At 37.4% G+C, this 23,487-nt stretch overlaps 1 protein-coding gene and 1 pseudogene across 1 annotated transcript; one reads left to right on the forward strand and one right to left on the reverse strand.

Annotated features, from left to right (window-relative positions):
- Window positions 1-273: 273 nt before the first annotated feature.
- Window positions 274-10,075, forward strand: LOC121991210 (annotated as a pseudogene).
- Window positions 3,049-6,270, reverse strand: LOC121992967 (indole-3-pyruvate monooxygenase YUCCA2-like). Its single transcript, XM_042547626.1, has 7 exons — window positions 5,593-6,270; window positions 4,996-5,165; window positions 4,636-4,711; window positions 4,419-4,560; window positions 4,215-4,284; window positions 3,876-4,067; window positions 3,049-3,548 (listed from the first exon to the last, which is right to left on the reverse strand). Exons 1-3 carry the CDS (start codon window positions 6,001-6,003, stop codon window positions 4,660-4,662), a joined length of 633 nt encoding a protein of 210 aa, XP_042403560.1. The 5' UTR covers window positions 6,004-6,270; the 3' UTR covers window positions 3,049-3,548; window positions 3,876-4,067; window positions 4,215-4,284; window positions 4,419-4,560; window positions 4,636-4,659.
- Window positions 10,076-23,487: the final 13,412 nt, after the last annotated feature.

Here is a 23,487-nt window from a genome sequence, read left to right on the forward strand (position 1 = left end):
AACAAGGTTTTTGTTGATAATCTTGGATGGATAACTAAGGTTATCAAGAATAATCCCGAACCAAACGCACCCTTAGTATGAGTTTTCTCGCTAATTAGCTAATTAGTGAATTCGTTCCCGGAGCCGACGAAATAAACTTTGATACAAGTACAAGAAAGCCAACAACTTAGAAATGCCCCCTCCATAATCAATATCCGAACTGTGCGAGTATAAATCTAGATCGTCTGCATTTGATCTCCTTCATTCTGTCTTCTGCTTGCCTTAGCCTTCTCCATGGGCTTCATTACCAGTTTATATGTCAGGGATACTACTATCACTAATGTTCTCCAAACTGCTCACGTAGCCCCTCAGAATCTGTCTTCGTCTTTGCCAGTACCAGTACAAACTTCTGTCATGCCGGGGAGGACGGCCACACCCATGCACGAGATGAACGACGAAGAGCTGCTTTGGAGGGCGTCCATGGTGCCGAGGATCCAAAGGAATTCAACGAAGCCATCGCCTAAGGTTGCTTTCTTGTTCTTGACGAGGGAAGAGCTCCCGCTCGCCCCACTGTACATGGGAGATGTTCTTCAAGGGGAACCGGGGGCTGTTCTCCATCTACGTGCATTCCCATCCGGATTCCAATTGGTCTCTGCCGAGTGATTCCGTTTTCTACGGAAGAAGAATTCCCAGCAAGGTCAGTTCCATGCTCCGATTTGTCAGCAGAGATTGCACTGACAGAGATAGAAAACAGGGGTGGCAGAGTTAAGGCTCCCCTGTTTGGATAGTCCAAAAATATTCGGAAGAATCTTCTGATCAATCTTTGCGCCGTTGCAGGAGGTGACATGGGGCTCGATCAATGTGATGGAAGCGGAGCGGCGGCTGTTGGCTAACGCGCTGCTCGACTTCTCCAACCAACGCTTCGTCCTCCTCTCCGAAACATGCGTTCCCCTTTTCGACATCGCCACTGTCTACTCCTATCTCATTAACTCCTCCCTCATCTTCATCGATGCCTACGACGACGCCGGCGTCAGCGTCTGAGGACGGTGTTGGAAATAGAAATTATGGGAGAAAAAAAAATGAATTATAGAAGGAAAAAATGTGAAAGAGGAGAAATAACTTTACGTGTAAAAGGAGTAGAATAAAATAGAAAACTCAATTTGTTCATTCATGAAAAAGAAGTATATATTTATAGGCTTATTGGATAAACACTAATATGAGATAATCATGATATATTTTTTTTTTAAAAAAAAATTCTATCTCCACGAACTCTTATCAAAATTATCAAGTTCTATCTCTATCCTATCTCTAGTCAAGACTTGCCACCTCACCATTCTATCTCCATAAAATTTTATCAACAACTTTTATCTAAAAATCAAGTTTAATTTCCAACACCCCCTCTTAAACTTGATTTTGTGACTCCAAGCAAATATCGCATTTTGATGAAGTCTTCAAATTTGAGTGGCTTGGTAAAAATATCAGCAACTTGATCTTGAGACTTTATGTATTCCACTTGCACCTCTTTTCTTGTAATACATTCTCTGATATAGTGAAAGCGCGTATCGATGTGCTTGCTTCTATCATGGAAGACTAGATTTTTTGCTAGTGCTATTGTAGACTTGTTATCAACTCGTATCTTGGTTGCCTCTTCTTGTGGTAAACTTAACTCATTCAATAAATTTATGAGTCAAACAGCATGACAAACACATGAAGTCGCAGCCACATACTCTGCTTCACAAGTAGAAAGTGTGACAATAGGCTGTTTTTTCGACATCCAAGTGAAAGCTGTATCTCCCATAAAGAACACAAATCCTGTAGTGCTCTTTCTATCATCTATATCTCCACCCCAATCACTGTCACTATATCCTTCAAGTTTGAAGTGGTTAGATGTTGAATAAAGTAATCCAAAATCTATCGTACCTTTGATATAGCACAAAATTTTCTTAGCGATCTTAAGGTGGGTAGTAGTTGGATCTTCCATGTAGCAACTAACAAGTCCAACAGCATAAAGAATATCAGGCCTTGTGCACGTCAAGTATCGTAAACTTCCAACCAAACTCTTAAAAAATGTTGGATCAACTTTTTCTTCTTCATCATGCTTTGATAGCTTGACTCCACATTCTACTGGGGTATTTATAGACTTACTGTTATCCATCCTGAACTTCTTTAATATCTCTTTTGCATAACCTGCTTGTGAGATGAAGCTTCCATCTTCCCTTTGGTTCACTTCAATGCCCAGATAGTATGCCATGAGCCCAATATCAGTCATTTCAAACTCTTTAGTCATCACTTCTTTAAATTCTCCAAACATACTTGGATTGCTTCCTGTGAAGATCAAGTCATCGACATATAGGCATACAATCAAAACATCTTTATCCTTACTCTGAATGTATAATGCATGTTCATAAGGACATTTGATGAAGCCTTTCTCTTGCAGGTGCTTGTCTATTCGGCTATTCCATGCCCTTGGTGCTTGCTTTAGCCCGTAGAGAGCCTTCTTCAATTTTAGAACTCTGTCTACTTGCCCTTTAACTTCATAACATGATGGTTGCTGAATATAGACTTCTTCTTCAAGAACTCCATTTAAGAAAGCAGATTTTACATCCATTTGATGTATTTTCCACTTATTTTGAGCTGCTAAAGCAATGATTAGTCTAACAGTTTCTAATCGAGCAACGGGAGCGAATACCTCATCATAATCAATGCCAGATCTTTGACTGTAGCCTTTTGCCACCAATCTTGCTTTATATCTTTCAACTTCTCCTTTGGCATCACTACAACAAAAACCTTCATAGACATCGGTTTTCCACCGGTGTCTATTTCATTTTCGACCGATGTCTATGAAGCCGATGTTAAAAGTCTGTCATTTTAGACATCGGGTTAAAACCGGTGTAGTATCACTTAACGACACCGGTTTTACAGCGGTGGAAAACCGATGTAATATTAGTTAATAACACCGGTTTTACAGTGGTGGAAAACCGATGTAATATGTATATTTTTTCACAAATTTGATTTCCGAAATCATGAAAAATCGACAATAACAAAAAAAAATACACAAATATTCACAAATTATACAAATATTCTTCATTCAATAATATCCATAAAATACACAAATATTAACAAATTATATAAATAATCTTCTTAGAACAATATCCATAAAATACCTAAACATTCTTTTTACATCAAAACTAGCTAATAGATATACTATCCCTAACCATTAATGGGTACCACACGGAGCAGTAGGCCTCACTTCCTGTCCAGATCCAACAGTCAATCCTTTCCCTAGGTCCCATAGCATAGTTCAGTGGTCGGCTCTGAAGTCCTCAGTGGTAGAAGAGCAAGACCCAACACCTCCGGCATGTCATGCTGCTCTGAGCTCGGGATCTTGGGATCTAGAACTTGAAGAGCTCCGTTCGTCATGTTTACCTTTCTTCTCACTAGCTTGACGATGTCGACGGACTCCCGGGACTCCGGTTGCTCTGCTGGCCTTCCGGTGATGAGCTCCAGCAAGACGACTCCGAAGCTGTACACATCCATTTGTTCTGTTGGTTTCTTGATGTATCCATATTCTGCAAACAAGCAGCCAAAAACCAAGCATAAAATGTTAGTTTTCCAGCCACCTTCCATAAAACTGTGTGCTGAAGGAGTAAATTAGCTATACCATCTGAATAACTAAAGCATGATGAAGCAAAATGGAGTTCAGCAAAGCTATATTCTTTTAGCATTATTACCAAGATAGTCAAATTTTGGCATCACAGAGTAAGCATTCATATACATCTGACTTGAAGATGAACCAAGAGGCTAGCATGAATACCAAAGGATGTCAAAAGACTATCAATGACAACAAAGGCTTGTAGAGTAACCCAACAGATTTGTCTTGTAAAGAGCATCTCTACCTGCATGGATGTTGTATGGCATGAATAGCATGGCCATTTGCAAAATTCAAACTTTTGTCCAGATATGGAACTTCTTCAAGCTTGACAAATACAACCCGGTATTCAGGAATGGCAGCTATATAAGGAGTAGATGCACCTGTCTCATTTTCATCTTGAAGTAACTTATCCAACTCCAGCCAAAGAAGCTCCCTCCTGAAAGTACAGTTGATATTTCATATTCCACACAAGAGTAATGAGATAATGATGGGCAAAAGAGAAAAAAAATAGAAAACTAAAAAATAGCAGTAGCTGACATTGAAATTTGGATGGCATGCATAAAAGTTTGCTGATACTACATACCATGCAGAGAAGTCATCCTCAATACCTTGATCATCATCTCCCAACCCCACTTGGACAATGTGCTTGGCGCCTATGCAGAGGAAAAAAAATATAGAAGAATATCCAAGTACGAATGATGCTTAAATTCATTAAACACATCTACAAACTTGCACATGACTACTACATTACAGTTGTATGTATGAAACTCACAGATAACATGTCTACCTGATGCAGACGTTGCATAAGAGTCATTCTTAGATAAAGCAATACAAGCAGTTGCTTCTTCTGGATTGTTATCACTCCTTTCATTGGTCATAAGAATACCATTTGGTGGCTGACGGAGCTGAGGAGCAATAGATGCAGTTGACTGAACAAGCAAAGCAAACAATTAGCACTAGGATTATAGCAAATAGATAATTTCTTACAACTGTTTCTTTCTGACCTTGCCCGATGGATTTCGTTCATCTCACGACCACTGCCAGAGTTTATGCACTGCATTGGAACTAAGTGCTAGTAAACTGCATCCAGAAGAAAAACACAATGTTTTCGCAACGAGGTTAACATGTGAAAATCAAAACCATCAGCGACATATCAAATTGAAATCAGCAACTTTAATGTGCTAAATAATGATGATGGTTCTTGTTCCATATAAATTATGATAGACACATGACTTAAATGAGAAAACTAACTACATATCAAGATAGAACCTATAAACAGAAGGATACAAGCACCTAAATCAAAACTAAAGGAAAATAAACACAAACATTTTTTCCCATATGAATTGGTAGTAAACTCGTCATACCCTCTGTTAAGTTTGGATGCCGACATCAATTGTAGTGATCTATTAATGTCCTCAATCATCCCATCAGCAATTGGAGTGCCACACTCTGCCATTGACCTCACTGAACAAATAGAATCTTCCATGTTTTCAGTGTGTAAGCTTACTTCATGAATTTTCTTCCTAACCTTGTCCTGAAATATGGAAGATCATGAATTTACCATAAGGCAAATGGTTGAGATATCTCAAACCCAAAAGAAGTATACAATAAATTGATCAAATTTATGAACAGAATGAGTATTCCATCACTACAATTCAACATGAAAAAGTAACGCAGTAGTTACATCTTAATAGGTCATCGATTCCATGGCAGTCCAACAAAAGATAGTTTAGGGATTGTAAAGCAATGAACTTCTCTTCCGGTCGTGATTCAAAAAAGTGAAATTTGAAGTAAAGTGATGAATCAATCTCTACAGTAAATTGATCAAATTTTCAAACAGTGCGGAAGCGCATTGTTGTCGCAGAGATCCAAACAGACCGAGTCTCGGACGACGATGGTGGGAAGCGCATCCGCCCAATCAATTAATCTCTTCCGTTCTGAGGAAGAAAAGTTGCACTGACCGAGTCTCGGACGACGATGGTGGGAAGCGCATTGTTGTCGCAGAGATCCAAACAGACTTCCATGCCGGAGTTTCCGCAGCCGACGACGAGCACTCGTTGTCCCCTGTACGAGTCGCCGCTCTTGTACGAGCTGGTGTGAGCCACTGTACCGCGGAAGCCCGCGGCGCCCTCTAAGTCGGGCACCACGGCCTCGGCGTTCTCCCCGGTGGCCACCACCAGCCACCGCGAGAAGTACTCTCTGCCCCCCTCCGACGTGCGCACCCGCCACAGCCCCACCGCGGTGTCGTACCGGGCCTCGACGACCGTCTGGTGGAAGCGCGGGCGCACGTCGAAGGCGCCGGCGTAGGCCTCGAGGTAGCTGACGAACTGCCTCCTGTCGGGGTACTTGGGGAAGCCGGCCGGGAAGGGCATCTGCGGCAGCTCGCAGAACTGCTTCGGCAGGTGGAGGCGCAGGCGGTCGTAGGTCTTGAGCTGCCACAGCGAGGCGATGCAGCCGGCGCGCTCGAGGACGACGCTGGGGATGCCTCTCTCCTTCAGGCAGGCAGCGACCCTGGAGCGAGATGACCGCTGGGTGGCGGAGGACGCGGCCAAAGCTGCTGCTACTTCCGCAAGGTGGAGGGAAAATGTCAAGTGGCTCGAACTGCAGCCGGCAGTCTATTAATTTTAGGTTTAGGTTATCGCGAGAGAGGTGGTCGCGCGGAGGAAGGGGCGGGATAAAGATTTAGGTTTGGAGGGAATTCACAGTGTGCAGATTTTGACTTGTGGGGAAAATTAAAATATTTTATTTGGGTTCATTAACATCGGATTTTAAAAACCGATGTTAAATCGGTGTCTATTAACGAAAAAAAGGAAGCTCATAGACATCGCCTAAAAAATCAATGTCTATGAGCTAAAATCTGCGCTCATAGACATCGATTTTTAGAAAAACCGGTGTAAAATACTCAAAGACATCGGTTTTAGCCTAAAACCGTTGTTGTTCCACTGATGTCTATGAGCGATTTTGTTGTAGTGCATTCTTCTTTATTTTGTACACCCACTTCACACCAATCGCCTTATGTCCTTTAGGAAGTGTCGTTAACTCCCATGTGTCATTCTTCTCTATCGCCTTGATTTCTTCATCCATTGCATCTTTCCACCTTTTGCTTTTTATAGCTTCTTGGAAATATATAGGCTCGCAATCCGCAAAGAGACAAAATAGAGTAAGATTATCTTGATTTTCAGTTACCTCATAAATTTCCCGTAAGCTTCTAAAGCGTGGTACTCTTTCACTTGAAGTTGATGCAGATAAATTCTCTTAAGTACTTGATGTTGGTGTTACTAGTGGAGTAGTAGGCTCCTCTCTTATTTGCTCTACCCTTGGTTGCTCCACATTTTCTTCTTCAAAGTATGAGAAGAAGTTGTAATCTTTATTTTGAGATTCCCAATTCCATTCTTCTTCTTCATTAAATATGACATCTCGGCTGATGATTGTCTTCCCAGTATCTGGATTGTATAACTTATACCCTTTTGAGTTAGTATCATAGCTAATAAAAATAAATTTCTTACTTTTATCATCCAGTTTGCTTCTTGCTTCATCAGGCACATGAACATGTGTTATACTCCCAAAAACTCTTAGATGAGAAATTCCAGGTTTCCTTCCGCTCCACGCTTCTTGTGGTGTTTTGCCCCACACACTCCTAGTTGGTGATCGGTTGGATAAGTATACTGCACATGCAACCGCTTCTGCCCAAAGTTCCTTTGGTAACCTCTTGCTTTTGAGAATGCTCCTTGTCATGTCAAGAATAGTTCGATTATTTCTTTCTGCCACTCCATTTTGTTGAGGAGATCTTGGAACTGTCAAGGGTCGTCGTATTCCGTTGGCTTCACAAAATTCTTGAAACTCCTTTGAGGTAAATTCTCCTCCTCGATCAAAACGCATAGCTTTGACCTCGAGACCGCTCTCCTTTTCTATGGTAGCTTTAAATTTCTTGAATATACCGAAGGCCTCCGATTTTTGCTTCAAGAAGTATACCCAAGTTTTCCGAGAAAAATCATCTATGAAAAGAATGAAATAATTACTCTTACCAAGTGAACTTGGCTTTATCGGACCGCAAACATCTGTATGTATATGTTCAAGAGGCTTTTGAGCTCTTGAACTTGACTCCTTTGGAAAACCTCTTCTAAATTGCTTTCCACGTAGACATGCTTCACAAACTTGATCAGGATGTTTGATGCAAGGTAATCCTCTCACCATCTCTTTCTTTGAAAGCAGTTCTAGTCCTCCGAAATTGAGATGTCCAAATCGAAGATGTCATAGCCAAGTGATGTCTTTGTAACAAGCTTTGAGACAGTTGACAACATCATTTTGAATATTAAGTAAGAACATTCTATTTTTTGACATAGGCACCTTAGCAATTAAGCAACCAATATGATCTTTCAAGATGAGCATACTATCTTTTAGATGAATATCATATCCTTTTGCCAAAAGTTGTCCTAAGCTTAGGATGTTGCTCTTCATATTTGGCACAAAGAAAATATTTGAAATAAATTCATGTTTTCCATTCTTTAAACGGATGAGAATGTTACCTTTGCCTTTTACCTCAATCTTTGATTCATCTCCGAAGGATACATTACCACCAACTGATTCATCAAGCTCTACGAACATGTTTCTTTTGCCGCACATTTGATTGCTTGCACCAGTGTCGAGATACCAAATTGTATCTTCTTCTCTTTCATTATCTTTATACGCTAGCAGTAGGGTGTCATCTTCTTCTTTTCTTTCTTCCATATAATTTTCTCTTTCATATACTTTATTCTTGGGCAATCTACATTCTTTTGCATAATGCCCAAATTTGTCACAATTGTAGCACTTAATTTGAGATTTATCGTACCTCGAGTTTGTGTACCCTCTTCCACGTCCTCTTGTTGAATGTTCTCCTCTTTCATTGTTGTTGTTGGAAACTCATCCTTGCTCATTAGAACGGTCTCGTCCATATCCACGACCTCTTCCATGTTGACTTCTATTGTTACTGGAGCTTTCATCTTTCTTTGTCGGTTGAAGAGTCGTCTTTAGGAGTTGTTGAGTAATTTCTTCATTTATCTTCTTTTTTTCTTCATGGGCTTTTAATGAACCCAGGAGTTGCTCAATCGTCATGACTTGTAGATCCTTGGTTTCTTCGATGATGGTTGTAATGCTATCAAATTTTGAATCCAATGATCGAAGAATTTTCTCAATAATAGTTACATCTTCTAGTTTCTCACCATTTCTCTTTAGTTGATTGGAAATGGTAGAGACTCTAGAAAAATAATCTGATACTAACTCACCTTCTTTCATACGAAGAGCATCAAATTGACTTCTTAATGTCTGAAGTCGTACCTTTTTTACCTTTTCTTCTCCTTGATATGAGACTTGGAGCTTTTCCCATGCTTGCTTGGCTGAAATAACACTTGAAATCTTCTCAAAACCATCCTCATCTAAAGCTTGATAAATGAGAAAGAGAGCTTTCTTGTCTCTCTTTCTTAAATCTTTGAGACTGTCTTTTTCAGTTGGAGATAACGTCGAGTCATCACGAGGCTCAACGTAGCCTTTTTCTATAACTTCCTAAACATCATGAGATCCAAGAAGCGCCTTCATCTTGATACTCCAATTGTCATAATTACTCGCTTTGAGTACTGGAACTTGGAAGGGAACCATACCTCCATTAGCAATGGCTCTGATACCACTTTGTTGAAAACAGAAATTATGGGAGAAGAAAAAAGAATTATAGAAGGAAAAAATGTGGAAGAGGAGAAATAACTCTATGTGGAAAAGGAGTAGAAGAAAATAGAAAACTCAACTTGTTCATTCATGAAAATAAAGTACATATTTATAGGCTTATTGGATAAGCACTAATATAAGATAATCATGATATTTTTTTTAAAAAAAAAAATTCTATCTCCACGAACTCTTATCAAAATTATCAAGTTCTATCTCTATCCTATCTCTAGTCAAGACTTATCACCTCACCATTCTATCTCCATAAAATTTTATCAACCATTTTTATCTAAAAATCAAGTTTAATTTCCAACCGACGGTACCGGCTCCCCATGCCGCGCATCCAACTCCAGCAATGGCGCAAAGGGTCGCAGTGGTTCGTGATGGATCGCAGTTTGGCCCTCGATGTTGTCTCCGACGAAGACTACTTTCCCCTGTTTCAGAGGTATTGTAGGCCGTTGTGCACTGCCGACGAGCACTACGTTCAAACGCTGGTGAGCGTGAGGAACTACGAGCAGGAACGCGAACAGGAGCTTAACTTGGACGGACTGGTCCCTGGGCGGGGTGCACCCGGCAAAATTTGGCCGGGACCAGATCAACGTGGAGCTGCTTCAGAGGATGAGAAACGGGAGCAGTTGCAGCTACAACGGCATGAACACGAGTGTTTGCTTCCTGTTCGCCAGGAAATTCTTACCGAATACCGTAAGCAGTCTGGCGAGATTAGCTCCAAAGCTGATGGGGTTTGGTTAAACTTCAGGGACCATAATTCATAAATTATCATTTCAGGATCAATGTTATACATTATTACCTAACAAATATGTTTAATATATATATATATATATTTTAAAAAATGAATTGAACTTGAAAATATAACCCGAAGACATTACTTCTTTTATAATTTATAAACTTATAGTTAAAATAGAAAAACCTGCTCAGATATAGGCTAATTAAGTAACGTATTTATGTCCTACCAAATTAAAAATATAACTGGTACGGATGGGACGGAATTATTCCCGAGCATACTCCTCTCTTCCCAACCTCCTGAGCACTCGGTCTTCGTCTAATGGGTGCTCAAGAAGCTACATAAATTGTGAATATACACTGTTCAAGAAAGTAGGCTATTCTCCTAAGAATTCGTAGTTCTCGGATGCTAAAGCACTAGCATAAGAATTGCTACAATAAACTACATTAATTGCAAAGCTATAGTACTCGGGAAATCAATCTATTCTCCCGAGCTCTCACAACTCTTAGATGCTGCATTACCAGCGCTACTACCGTAAATACTATAGTGAAACTATAGTAACTGTGAAGCTATGGTGCTCGGATATCAGTCTATTCTCACGAGCACTCATGAGAAAAGCTTCAATAACTGCGAAGCTGTAGTACTCAAGAATGAGCACTCATAATTCTCAGATGCTACAATATCACGCTGCTACACTAAATACTACAATACCTCTACTACAATAACTATGCAGCTTGGGGAAGTAACCTATTCTCTTGAGCACTCGCAGTTCTATACTACAGTAGATGTTACATACTCGAGTTGCAACCATAATACTACAATACCCAAAGATGTTATAGTGTTGCACGGTGCTATAGCCCAGTGATTTACCATCCGGATTAGGGAACCCAGAAATTCAACCTCAACCTCCGACAATTTCCAACGGCCCAACAATGTCAATGTACGATTTAACAGTTGTCACCCTTGGCCCCTAATAACGGTCCCATAATGTTAGTGTACAGTCTAACGATTGTCACTCTTGGCCCCCCAACAACCCGACGATGTGAGGTGCTATATGGAGATTCCCTTATGGAGGGCTATATAAAGAGAGACCGAAGTAAGCTAAGTGAACGAAGGCACCTCTTTCCAGGAGCTTTTGTTTCTTCTCCGGCTTCTTCTTCTTCTTCATTCGTATGTCATATCTTTTCTTGGAGAGTTTTTCCTCTTCCACTAAGTATTAACTTGAGCATCAGAGTGGATATGTTAGTAAAGTCAGCTAGCCCTAACAACCTTTGAGGAGGCAATCGAACCTTTGGGAAGAGGAGGAGCCCGAGTGAGCGAAAAGGACATCATCAGGTACAAAGATGAAAATTATATTAAGTAATTAGTATAATAACATATTTCGTAGCACCTATAGCTGAGTTACTATACAGTTGTAGCAGCTATGATTTTATAACTTAATGTGAATGTTAAACCCTAAATTTTGAGAGATTGTAAAAATTGACTCACAGGATGCATAATATATTAAATTGAAGTTCATTCATAAATCTACAATGGGTTATGGGATGGAACTTGTAACGATTAGGTTTTATGCTAAAAATATCATTTAAATCCTTTTCGGAGACTCTAAATAATTTTATTTTTTTTAAAAAAATCCATATTATACAGCTACGAAATCATAGTTGTTATAACTGTGTAGCAACTACGGAACTGTAGTTGCTATAACTATGTGATAGCTCAATTGTAGTAGCTACAACATGCCCGACTAGTTCAAGATTTAGATGAAAGATGAAAAACACTAGAGAACAGTTGTGTCATTTTATATGGGAATGATATACCTATTTGATAAAAATAAAATGGAACACCCTTTTGATGATTTAAAAAAAGATGTTCTTTTGACTTTTACCCATGATTATTAGTGATTCGATCCAAGATCAAATAAGGTTGCGATGCAGAAATCTTACTATGAAGTTGAGGCAGTAGAAATCCACTTTGCAACCAAGAATGAAGACGTTGAAGTCTTCTCCTTGCTTTCTTCTCATGGTGTGACAAAGCGTAGTTGAACCTACAAAGAATAACAAAGATCAAAGGGCTCATTGGGAGTTGCCTCAATGAAACTATTGGTGCGGTTAGCACTAACGGTCTAACTTAGGTTTTGATGAATGACAAATCAGGTTAAGTTAGGTTTGTCGTTGTCTAACACTCTGATCGAGTGTACAGGCTAAGTCCAGACAGGTCGATGGGCTGACCAAACATTTGGCACGAAGTCCAAGCGGGTCGACGGGCTGACCGGACGCTTGACACGAAGTCCAGCTAGGTCGACGGGCTGACCAGATAGCTGGCGAGAAGTCCAGACGGGTCGAAGGGCTAACCGGATGTCTGGCAGGTGAGTAAAGGTAAGTCACTGGAAGGGAGTGACTATGAGGACGCGTTCCCGGGAAGGGAACATTAGACGTCGATCCGGCTTAGATCTATTTCAGATATCTAATTCGAGATCGTGACTAGATTCTGATCTCAGAAAGACGGAATCTAAATCATACTCTTAATTTATAAAACTGTGCTAACACTTTGTTTTGCAGGAAACATATTATATATTTGCTTCGGACTAACCTTGTCTTGCAGGAGAAGGAATCTCTGGAGAAAGGTGGTCCGGGCGCCCGGGAGGCAATTTTATCCTGAACGCGTCGTCGCCACGTGGAGCTCGTTGGTTGGACCTGCCACGTCGCACCAGGGCTCCCGGAAGGGATCCGGGGCTCCCCGAGCCTCATATAAAAGAAGGGTCAGGGGTGGAGCTCAGAACAACAACTGACAAGAAGATCTTCTACTGCTTGCTCTGCTACTCTGCGCTCCTGCGACGCTAACGAAGCTCCGACAACGCACTTTTTCCTTTTCGATTTATTCCTTTGTCGGTATTGCTTTTATTTTCATTAGCATTTTCTGTACTTAGTTTGTAATAATTTTCGAACTGCTAGTGATTGCCCACCGAAAGCACTCAACGAGTGTGGGCCTTGGAGTAGAAGTCGACACAGGCTCCGAACCAAGTAAAATTGGTCTGTGTTAGCATTGCTTACTGTTTCCGCTGCGCTTAACTCTTATCGAAGAATTTTTCGTAATTGATATTCACCCCCCCTCTATCGAACGTCTACGATCCAACAAGTGGTATCAAAGCAGGTACCGCTCTGATTTGATGCAACCACCAATCAGACAAGGGGTGATTTACTTTTTATTTTTTTTTATTATTTTTTTTCGGATTTCAGTTTTTCGTAAAGTTCCAAACTGATATTATTACCTTTTTGAAAGTTTCTTTCCGTCGTAATTAAATCTAAATTGATGCAACACCAATTTAGTTATTTTTATTTAATTCTTCCCGCACTACTAATCCAAGACCAAGTCTTAGAACCTTTCTATTTGTTTTTTTTTTTGTGCAGATTAAAAATGTGGCAGATCGAGGGCTTCAGCACAGTGCGACCTCCCCTTTTCAACGGGGATGATTTCCCGTACTGGAAGAAACGGATGGAAGTATATCTAAAGACAGACTTTGATCAATGGCTTTGCGTCACAAAAGCCTACAAAATACCAGTAAACAGCTTCGGGAATCTACTGGATCCTGAAGAATGGACAACAGACTTAAAGAAGAAGGCATCAACGAAGAACAAGGCAATCAACACATTATAGTGCGGATTACGAAGGAACGAGTGACGCTAAGGTAACAAAACGAGACCTGCTTCTAAATAGAATATTTAACATAAAAATGTAGAAAAGAGAAAGGCCAGCCAACTCCACGCAAGAATCAAAGATATTCTCAACGGACTCCACGCAATAGGACACCAAATGGAGAACCGGGACTTAATAAGGTATGCCTTAAACGCTTTTCCATGCACCAGCTTGTGGGCATCTATCATAGATGCCTACAAGATCTCTAAAAATTTATCAAAATTAAAACTAGATGAGTTTTTCTATGAATTAGAACTGCATGAGCAAACTAACGCCGGGGTCGAGAAAGGTGTAGCTTTATTTGCAAGTTCCTCAAAAGAAAAGAAGAACAAGTCTGAACTTGAAGAAGATTCTGACCAGAACTCTGAAGAAGAAGAACACTTGGTGAACTTGGTAAGGAAGATGTTCACCAGGAGGAAAAGAAGCTTCAGCGAGAAGGGGACCTTCAAAAGATCAATTCTCCAACCGAATCGAGGAGTGTGACATGCTTCGGATGCAACAAGAAGGGTCACTACAAGAACGAGTGCCCGAGATTAAAGATCGACAAACTGAAGCCGACCAAAAAGAAGGCCCTCAAAGTGACGTGGGACGACTCCTCCTCGGAAGAATCAGAAGCAAAAGATCAGAAGCACCAGAGCCACCTCGCGCTGATGGCCCTCGAAGCAGAGTCGGAAGACGAATCGGAAGACGGGTCCGAACCCGAATCGAGCCACAAGTCCATACTCGTTTTCGAAGGTTCCGAAGAGGTATTCCTAACCTTAAACCAAAAGTTTTTTAAAATTATTTCGTGCTTAAATAATAAGTTAGTTAAATTAGAAAATGAAAACAAATTGCTCCTCGAGGAAAATCAAATCCTTAAGGAACAAGTTGTAAATAATAAACCAACTCAAGATCTAACACTTGAGGAGGAGAATTCATCATTAAAATTAGAAATTAATAATTTAAAAAATATGTTAGAAAAATTTACTACCAGATCAAAAAATTTAGACTTAATTCTAAATAATCAAAAAGCATGTTATAATAAAACCGGACTCGGATATAAGTCGAACTCAAATGAAACTTTTAAATCATTAATAACTCAATACAAACCAACAAATAAAGCCTGAGTTCCGAAAGCGTGTTTAACCACGCAAATAGGACCTAACCAATATTATATCCCTAAAGATAAAATATATTACGTAAAGTCAAATAAACCAAATCAAAAATCAGAACACAAACCTAAACAAAAAAACTTTAAAATCTAAACATATTAGAACTCAACAAAATTTAAACTATCACCAAGTAAAATATAATTATAAAAGAAATAGATATAAACCTAGAACTAAAAATTAAATTAATGGTCATTAATTCAGGGGAAGGCTCCAGAATAGCTGGCACTTCCAAAACTAACCTACCCGGCAAGATAACCCTAACCAACCTACCCGACAGGGTAATTAGGACAAGTTAAAAAGGGTTCAAGTTTAACTTGAAAAATGGTACCGGTGAAATTTTGGATGATAGTACGTTAGGGAAGCTTAGTCTATGCATGTCTAGGAAGATATGGCTTCGACCTGGTGCATTTGGCTAAGTGGAACTGACCGAAGCTACCCTTTATGAATCCTAACCAGTTAGACCAAGGTTTTGTACTAAGTCCAGTGGATAGGACTATTTGGAAAACCTCGAAGGCATGATTACTCTAATGATGTCCAAGTGACTCACCATAGCCCAGAAGTTTATCCAGAGAATGCCTATTTGTTGAACCCAAAGCTAAACCTGAATCTAACACAAGTTAAAAACAAACCCTAAAATTGAACCTAATTCATCTCACAAAATTATAGAATTCCCTAATTGAAAATATAGATCGGGTGAGATGACTAAGGACTTTAACTTTTAAATTAAATTAAATTAAATTAAAATTAAAATTAAACTAAAATTAAATGAAATTAATGAAATTAATGAAATTAAATTAAAATTAAACTAAAATTAAAATTTAAATTAAATTAAAATTAAATTTTTTTAACTTAAAAATTTATCTTAAAAATTAAAATTAAATTTTTTTCAAAAAAATTATTTTAAAAAATTAAACTTAAATTTTTTTTAACTTAAAAATTATTTTAAAAATTTAAACTTAAATTTTTTTTAACATAAAAATTATTTTGAAAAATTAAACTTAAATTTTTTTTAACTTAAAAATTATTTTAAAAACTAAACTTAAATTTTCTTTAACTTAAAAATTATTTTAAAAATTTAAACTTAATTTTTTTTAACTTATCAAATATTTTTAAAAAATTAAAATTAAATTTTTTTAACTTAAAAAATTATTTTAAAAACTAAACTTAAATTTTTTTAATTTAAAAATTATTTTAAAAACTAACTTAAATTTTTTTTTAACTTAAAAATTATTTTAAAAAACTAAACTTAAATTTTTTTAACTTAAAAATTATTTTAAAAATTAACTTAAATTTTGTTAACTTAAAAATTATTTAAAATTTTTTTTTAACTTAAAAATTATTTTTTTAAAAAAATTAAACTTAAATTTTTTTAACTTAAAAATTATTTTAAAAACTAAACTTAAATTTTTTTAACTTAAAAATTATTTTAAAAACTAACTTAAATTTTTTTTAACTTAAAAATTATTTTAAATATTTTTAACTTAAAAATTATTTCAAAAACTAAACTTAAATTTTTTTTAACTTAAAAATTATATTACAAATTAAACTTAAATTTTTTTTTAACTTAAAAATTATTTTAAAAATTAACTTAAATTTTTTTTAACATAAAAATTATTTTAAAAATTAAACTTAAATTTTTTTTAACTTAAAAAGTTTTTTAACATAAAAATTATTTTAAAAATTAAACTTAATTTTTTTTTACTTAAAAATTATTTTAAAAAGTATAAGTCCAATAGTTAGACTAACCCCAATTCCTACCTATTGTAGGAAACTAAGTGGATTTTGGATAGTAGTTGCTCCAAACATATGACTGGAGATCACACAAAATTCACTCAACTTACCTACAAAAGCCTAGGAACAGTTGCCTTTAGGAACAACGACAAACTCAAGGTAATTAGTATAGGTAATATCGAACTGAAAATTGACTTTATTATTACAATTATTTTACTTGTTGAAAATTTCAAATATAATCTTTTAAGTATCAGTCAACTATATGATACTAGGTATAAGGTTAGGTTTTTATCTACAGAATGTTTAATCAAACACCTAGATAACCCCAACATAAGCCTAAAAGGGTTTAGGAAAGACAACATCTATGCGATTAACTTAACCACTTCTTCAATTAAGTGTTATTTAACACAAAAAGAAGAAACCTGGTTATGGCATAGAAGAATGTCACACACGAATTTCAGAAATATAAGCAGACTAAATGGACTAGTTAGAGGACTACCAAAATTACCTAACCTTAATTCAACCATATGTAATGCTTGTCAACAAGGTAAGCAAACAAAATCTACCCACAAACCAACTAATGAATCACAAACCAACTCAATATTAGAACTTCTACACCTAGACTTATTTGACTCCCATGGAGTAAAATCAATAAATGGAAGCTTATATTGTCTAGTAATAATAGATGACTACTCTAGGTTCACCTGGGTAAAATTCTTAAAAAATAAGGATGAAACTTTTGGAATTTTTACAAACTTTTGTAAACAAGTTGAAAATGAAAAGGACCTTAAAATTAAAAGAATTAGAAGTGATAATGGGGGAGAATTTAAAAATCATAACTTTAACAAATTCAATCTTGAAAATGGCTACCATCACGAATTTTCGTGCCCTAAAACCCCCCAACAAAATGGGATTGTAGAAAGAAAAAATAGAACCTTACTTGAAGCCTCTAGAACGATGTTAAATGAATACAACTTACCTAAATATTTTTGGGCAGAAGCTGTTAGTACAACTTGCTATGTACAAAACAGAACAACACTAAATAAAACTCATAACAAAACATTTTTTGAAGTTTATTATAACAAACAACCCAATATAAAATACTTTAAAGTATTTGGGCGCCTAGCCTTCATCTTAAACACAAGAGAACACTTAGGAAAATTCACCTCTAAAGTTGAAAATGGAATTTTTTTAGGCTACTCCCTAAATAGTAGAGGCTACAGGGTTTATAATAAGGTTACCTTAAGAATTGAAGAAACTACTAATGTGAAATTTGAAGAATCCAAACAAAACCTAGAACAAACACAACTTAAACCAATTGAATTTGTTCAAGAAAATAATAATTCTGAAGGAACCAACCAAATTCTAAGTCATGAAGAAGAAGAACAACCTCAGGAGAGTCAACCTCGTAGAACTATAAGAGTCAACCCAAATCACCCAACTGATCAAATAATTGGTGACCCAGATCTTAGGGTTCAAACTAGATCATCCTTTAGAAATCTAAGTCAAATATCCTTAATCTCAAAAATTGAACCCAAAATCATAGCTGAATCACTACTTGACCCAGACTGGGTCATAGCTATGCACGAAGAATTAGCTCAATTTGAGCGTAATGAAGTTTGAGACTTGGTACCACCACCCAAGAATAAGAAAATAATAGAAACAAAATGGGTATTTAGAAATAAATTAAGTGAGACTGGAGAAATTACTAAAAATAAGGTCAGGCTATTTGCTAAGGGGTTTAGTCAAGTAGAAGGACTTGACTATGATGAAACATATGCCCCAGTGGCTAAACTAGAGTCCATTAGGATGTTACTAAGTTATGCAGCACACAAAGGGTTTAGACTATATCAAATGGATGTTAAGTCAGCATTCCTAAATGGACTAATAAAAGAAGAAGTCTACGTAGGACAACCACCTGGGTTTGAGAGTCTAGAACACCCTGATTATGTCTATAAATTGAAGAAAGCCTTATATAGACTTAAACAAACACCTAGGGCATGGTATGAAAGACTAACTTCTTACCTAATCTCTAAAGGGTTTAACCAAGGTCAAATTGACCCAACCTTATTTGTCAAATTAATAAAAGAAGATATCTTTATAGCACAAATTTACGTAGATGATATAATCTTTGGTTCAACAAATTCAGAATTTTTAGATGAATTTACAAGTTTAATGGAACACGAGTTTGAAATGAGTCTGGTAGGCAAATTAACCTATTTTTTAGGATTACAAATCAAACAGGCAAATGAAGGTAACTACATTTATCAACAAAAATATACTAAGGAATTACTTAAAAAATTTGGTATGGAAAACACCAAAGAGATAAAAACACCTATGGCAGTAAACACAATCCTAGATGATGATCCCAATGGAAAACCAATTGATTTGAAATACTATAGGAGTGTCATAGGTAGCCTACTATACTTAACTACAAGTCGACCAAATATCTTATTTGCAGTTAGTATGTGTGCTAGATAGCAAACCTGTGCTAAAGAATCTCATTTGACTCAAGTCAAAAGAATCTTTAGATACCTTAAAGGAACAACAAATGTAGGTATTTGGTATCCTAGGACTAATAATTTTGAATTAATAGGGTACTCTGACTCAGATTATGCTGAATGCAAATTAGACCACAAAAGCACAAGTGGCGGATGTCAATTATTGGGTCCATCACTTGTCAGCTGGTTTAGTAGAAAGCAACACTGTGTTGCCCTATCCACAACTGAGTCAGAATATATAGCTATAGGAGAGTGCGTTGCACAATTATTATGGATGATGCACACCCTAAAAGATTTTAACTTGAACCTTACAAATGTAAAAGTCTTAATTGATAACATTAGCTCAATTAACCTAACAAAAAATCCACTGCATCATTCCAAAACTAAACACATTGAAATTAGGCATCACTTTATTAGGGATCATGTTACTAAAGGTGACATTGAACTCAAATACATTGAGTCCAAGTCCAATTTAGCTGACATATTTACAAAACCACTCCCTGAAAGTGAATTTAACAATCTGCGTAGAAAATTAGGGATGTGCTTAATAGACTAGGGTCTTCAAAATTCAAAACTGTTTTAAAATTGACTGTTTTAAATTCTAGGTTCAAAGTGTTTTATTTTTTCAAAACTTTCCTACTTTTAGAATTTCAAAATAATTTTAGCCTTAGACTAGAAAAATCCCCTTAGAAATCATATTCCCCTAGACTAGTATTTGAGCATCTCACCAACACCCTAGGTTTACCTTGCTTGTGATTGACAAATATAGAAAGGGGTGAGATGTATAAGCCAATTGCTTGGACTTAAGATGCTTATGTTAGTACATCGATATAAGTCTGGGCGTTAAATACAAAACATACATTTATCAAGCCAAGTTATTCAGTTTAGTCAAACACTGACTGATTACAATGAACTTAACTTGACTAACCAAGTGAAAGCTACTATCTTCTGATAGTTAGTAAGTACCTAATTGGTTAGACAGCTACTCTGAATGTCAGGTTTAGGGGGAGGATTAATTATTTTCATATTTATTTTTCCTTTACTAAAAATATTTTGAAATTTGTTTTTGAAAAATGTTTAAAAATGAATATGATCCTTGGAAATCTAATTTGATAAATCTATTTTTGACAATTAACTTATATAAAACTAAATTCTTCAATTAGATTTTATAAACCAAGATTTTGAAGATTGAATCTTTTGCAAACTTAGTTTTAATCAATTTTGAAAAGCAAATACTCAGCTTTGAAATTTTTTTCATGTTTGAAAAATGTTTCAAAATTAAAACCTATGTTTGAAATATTTTTTGATAAATCTAGTTTTGAAAACTTAGCCTTGAAATTTTGATTTTGAAAACTTATGTTCAAAAAATGTTTCAAAGTTGAAACTTACTTGATCTTAAAATTGAAACTTATACACTTATACTTGAAAATTAGCTTTTCAAAATTCTGGTTGAAAAAATTCTTTCTAAGTTTGCAAATTCATTTTGAAAATTAATTTTGCAAAAATTATCTCAAAATGTCCTAACTCATTACTAAGTTAGTTTGCTACAATTAGCCACTTTTTTTTTAAAAAAAAAACTTAGTTAAGTTACTATATAGTGAAATTTAAAAACTCCCCTGAATTAGCTTGACATTTTTCGTACAACTTTTATTATGCTTGAATCCTGTATTGGTTACTTGCTTATGTCCTTATTTGATGAATGCTAAAGGGGAGGGATAGGTGGTTAAGTTAGAGTAAACTAAATGCAAATTTGAAAAACTAACTTAAAACCTTAAAACCTCAAAAATCATGCTTGATTTTTGCATATATTTTTCACTAACTTAACCAGGTTGTCATTCCATAAAAAATGGGGAGATTGTTGGTGCGGTTAGCACTAACGATCTAACTCAGGTTTTGATGAATGACAAATCAGGTTAAGTTAGATTTGTCGTTGTCTAACACTCTGATCAAGTGTACAGGCTAAGTTCAGACAGGTCGACGGGCTGACCGGACATTTGGCACGAAGTCCAAGCGGGTCGACGGGCAGACCGGACGCTTGGCACGAAGTCCAGCTAGGTCGACGGACTGACCAGATAGCTGGCGAGAAGTCCAGACGGGTCGAAGGGCTGACCGGACGTCTGGCAGGTGAGTAAAGGTAAGTCACTGGAAGGGAGTGACTATGAGGACACGGTCCCGTGAAGGGAACATTAGGCCTTGATCCGGCTTAGATCCATTTCGGAGTTCTAAGTCGAGATCGTGACTAGATTCCGGTCTCGGAAAGACAGAATCTAAGTCATACTCTTAATTTATAAAATTGTGCTAACACTTTGTTTTGTAGGAAACATATTATATATTTGCCTCGGACTAATCTTGTCTTGCAGGAGAAGGAATCTCTGGAGAAAGGTGGTTCGGGCGCCCGGAGGGGATCCGGGCGCCCGAGAGGCAATTTTATCCTTAACGCGTCGTCGCCACGTGGAGCTCGCTGGTTGGACCTGCCACGTCGCACCAGGGCACCCGGAAGGGATCCGGGGCGCCCCGAGCCTCATATAAAAGAAGGATCAAGGGTGGAGCTCAGAACAACAACTGACAAGAAGATCTTCTACTGCTTGCTCTGCTACTCTGCGCTCCTGCAACGCTAACGAAGCTCCGACAACACACTTTTTTCCTTTTCGATTTATTCCTTTGTCGGTATTGCTTTTATTTTCATTAGCATTTTCTGTACTTATTTTGTAATAATTTTTGAACTACTACTGATTGCCCACCGAAAGCACTCAACGAGTACGGTCCTTGGAGTAGGAGTCGACACAGGCTCCGAACCAAGTAAAATTGGTCTGTGTTAGCATTGCTTACTGTTTCCGCTGCGCTTAACTCTTATCAAAGAATTTTTCGTAATCGATATTCACCCCCCCTCTATCGAACGTCTACGATCCAACAGAAACCACTCTGATGCCTAAGTTATCATGATGTTTCAATAAAAAGGGACAAAGTAATAAAAGAGGTTGAGTGAGAGAGAGATAGTCCCGTTCTGCAAAACTTATACCTGGCCTTTTATAAGGGCGTGTTAGGTATAAGTGAATGGAAAAGAGATGACAAGGAAAGAGACTCCAGTGTGAATGAGACTTTAATCCCACATTAAAAATTTCATGGCTTTATTGTTGGTCTATATAGTATCACATCCATTGATATTGTAAACATATGCATAAAAAGAAGAAGATCTCTCTCATACGTGGCCCCATAGGGAGTGCAAATCTAGAACTCGGATTATACTGAACCAAGTTGACTCGGATTATAGATAATGAAAAATCCATAACTGACAAACATTTCCAATCGAATAGGTTAATTGCAGTAAATAACTTTTATTCGGTCATTTAAATGCTGCAAAGGGTTAAGCTCCTATATAAGAAGGATGTAACCAAGAGAAAAAGAGTAAATGCAGAAGTAAAGAAACTCCTCCACCTTTGCTCCCCATTCTTTCTCTTTGTCGTGCACCTGTACAGTAGCTCAAACCATGATAGTGTTCGAGTACTCAGTTAGTTTGCCACGAACAACTAATACTTGGTTATCAACACAGTTTCTCCATTGTATCATGGGAAACAAATGTTCATCATAACCTCAAAGCACTACCGAAGGGGGATGAATTTATTTTAAGGAAACTGTGTCAAACGCAAGTCTTGACATCTTCCTTTCTTGTCTCAATCTCGACCTTGAACATCTAAGTCTCGACTTCAAACATCTCGGTCTCAACCTTTGACATCTCAATCTCAGTCTTGACCTTGGACATCTCAGTCTTGACTTCGAACATCTCTGTCTCGGCCTCGAACATCTCTGTCTCCATCCAGGACAACTCGGCCTTGGTCTCGGATGTCTCGACATCGGGTCTTAGACATCTTGGCCTTAGGTCTTGGACATCTCGGCCTTGAGTCTCGAACATCTCTTTCAAGTCTTCCAAGCAACCCAACTTTTTAAGCAACTCTTCTTTCTTACTTGACAGCCTGAGATTATTAGCTCAGGTTATCTCAACAAGTCAAAAGTTGAATTTTGACTATATTTCAATTCAGTAACTCTCCCTGCAATCTCTGTAAGCAATCTTCATTGTGGAAGATTGTCCAACAGGGTGAAGTACACATAGGGATCATGGAGAGATGAGGAAGAGATCATAGGTGAGCGGGGATCATGAGCTTGTCTGCTTCAGAGAGGTGGGAAATAGATCATGGTGAGTGGAGATTATGACCCTTGTCTGCTTTGGCATACGATGGGTCAGAATATTCGGAGGTTGGGAATCACTTGACAACTCAGACCAACTCGGGAAGTCGAGAGTCGGAGTGCTCAACTCGGTCGGTTGAAGGTGGCACATCACACGGACTA

The sequence above is a fragment of the Zingiber officinale genome, chromosome 6B (assembly GCF_018446385.1).
Source record: "Zingiber officinale cultivar Zhangliang chromosome 6B, Zo_v1.1, whole genome shotgun sequence".
In the NCBI taxonomy this organism is placed as follows: domain Eukaryota; kingdom Viridiplantae; phylum Streptophyta; class Magnoliopsida; order Zingiberales; family Zingiberaceae; genus Zingiber; species Zingiber officinale.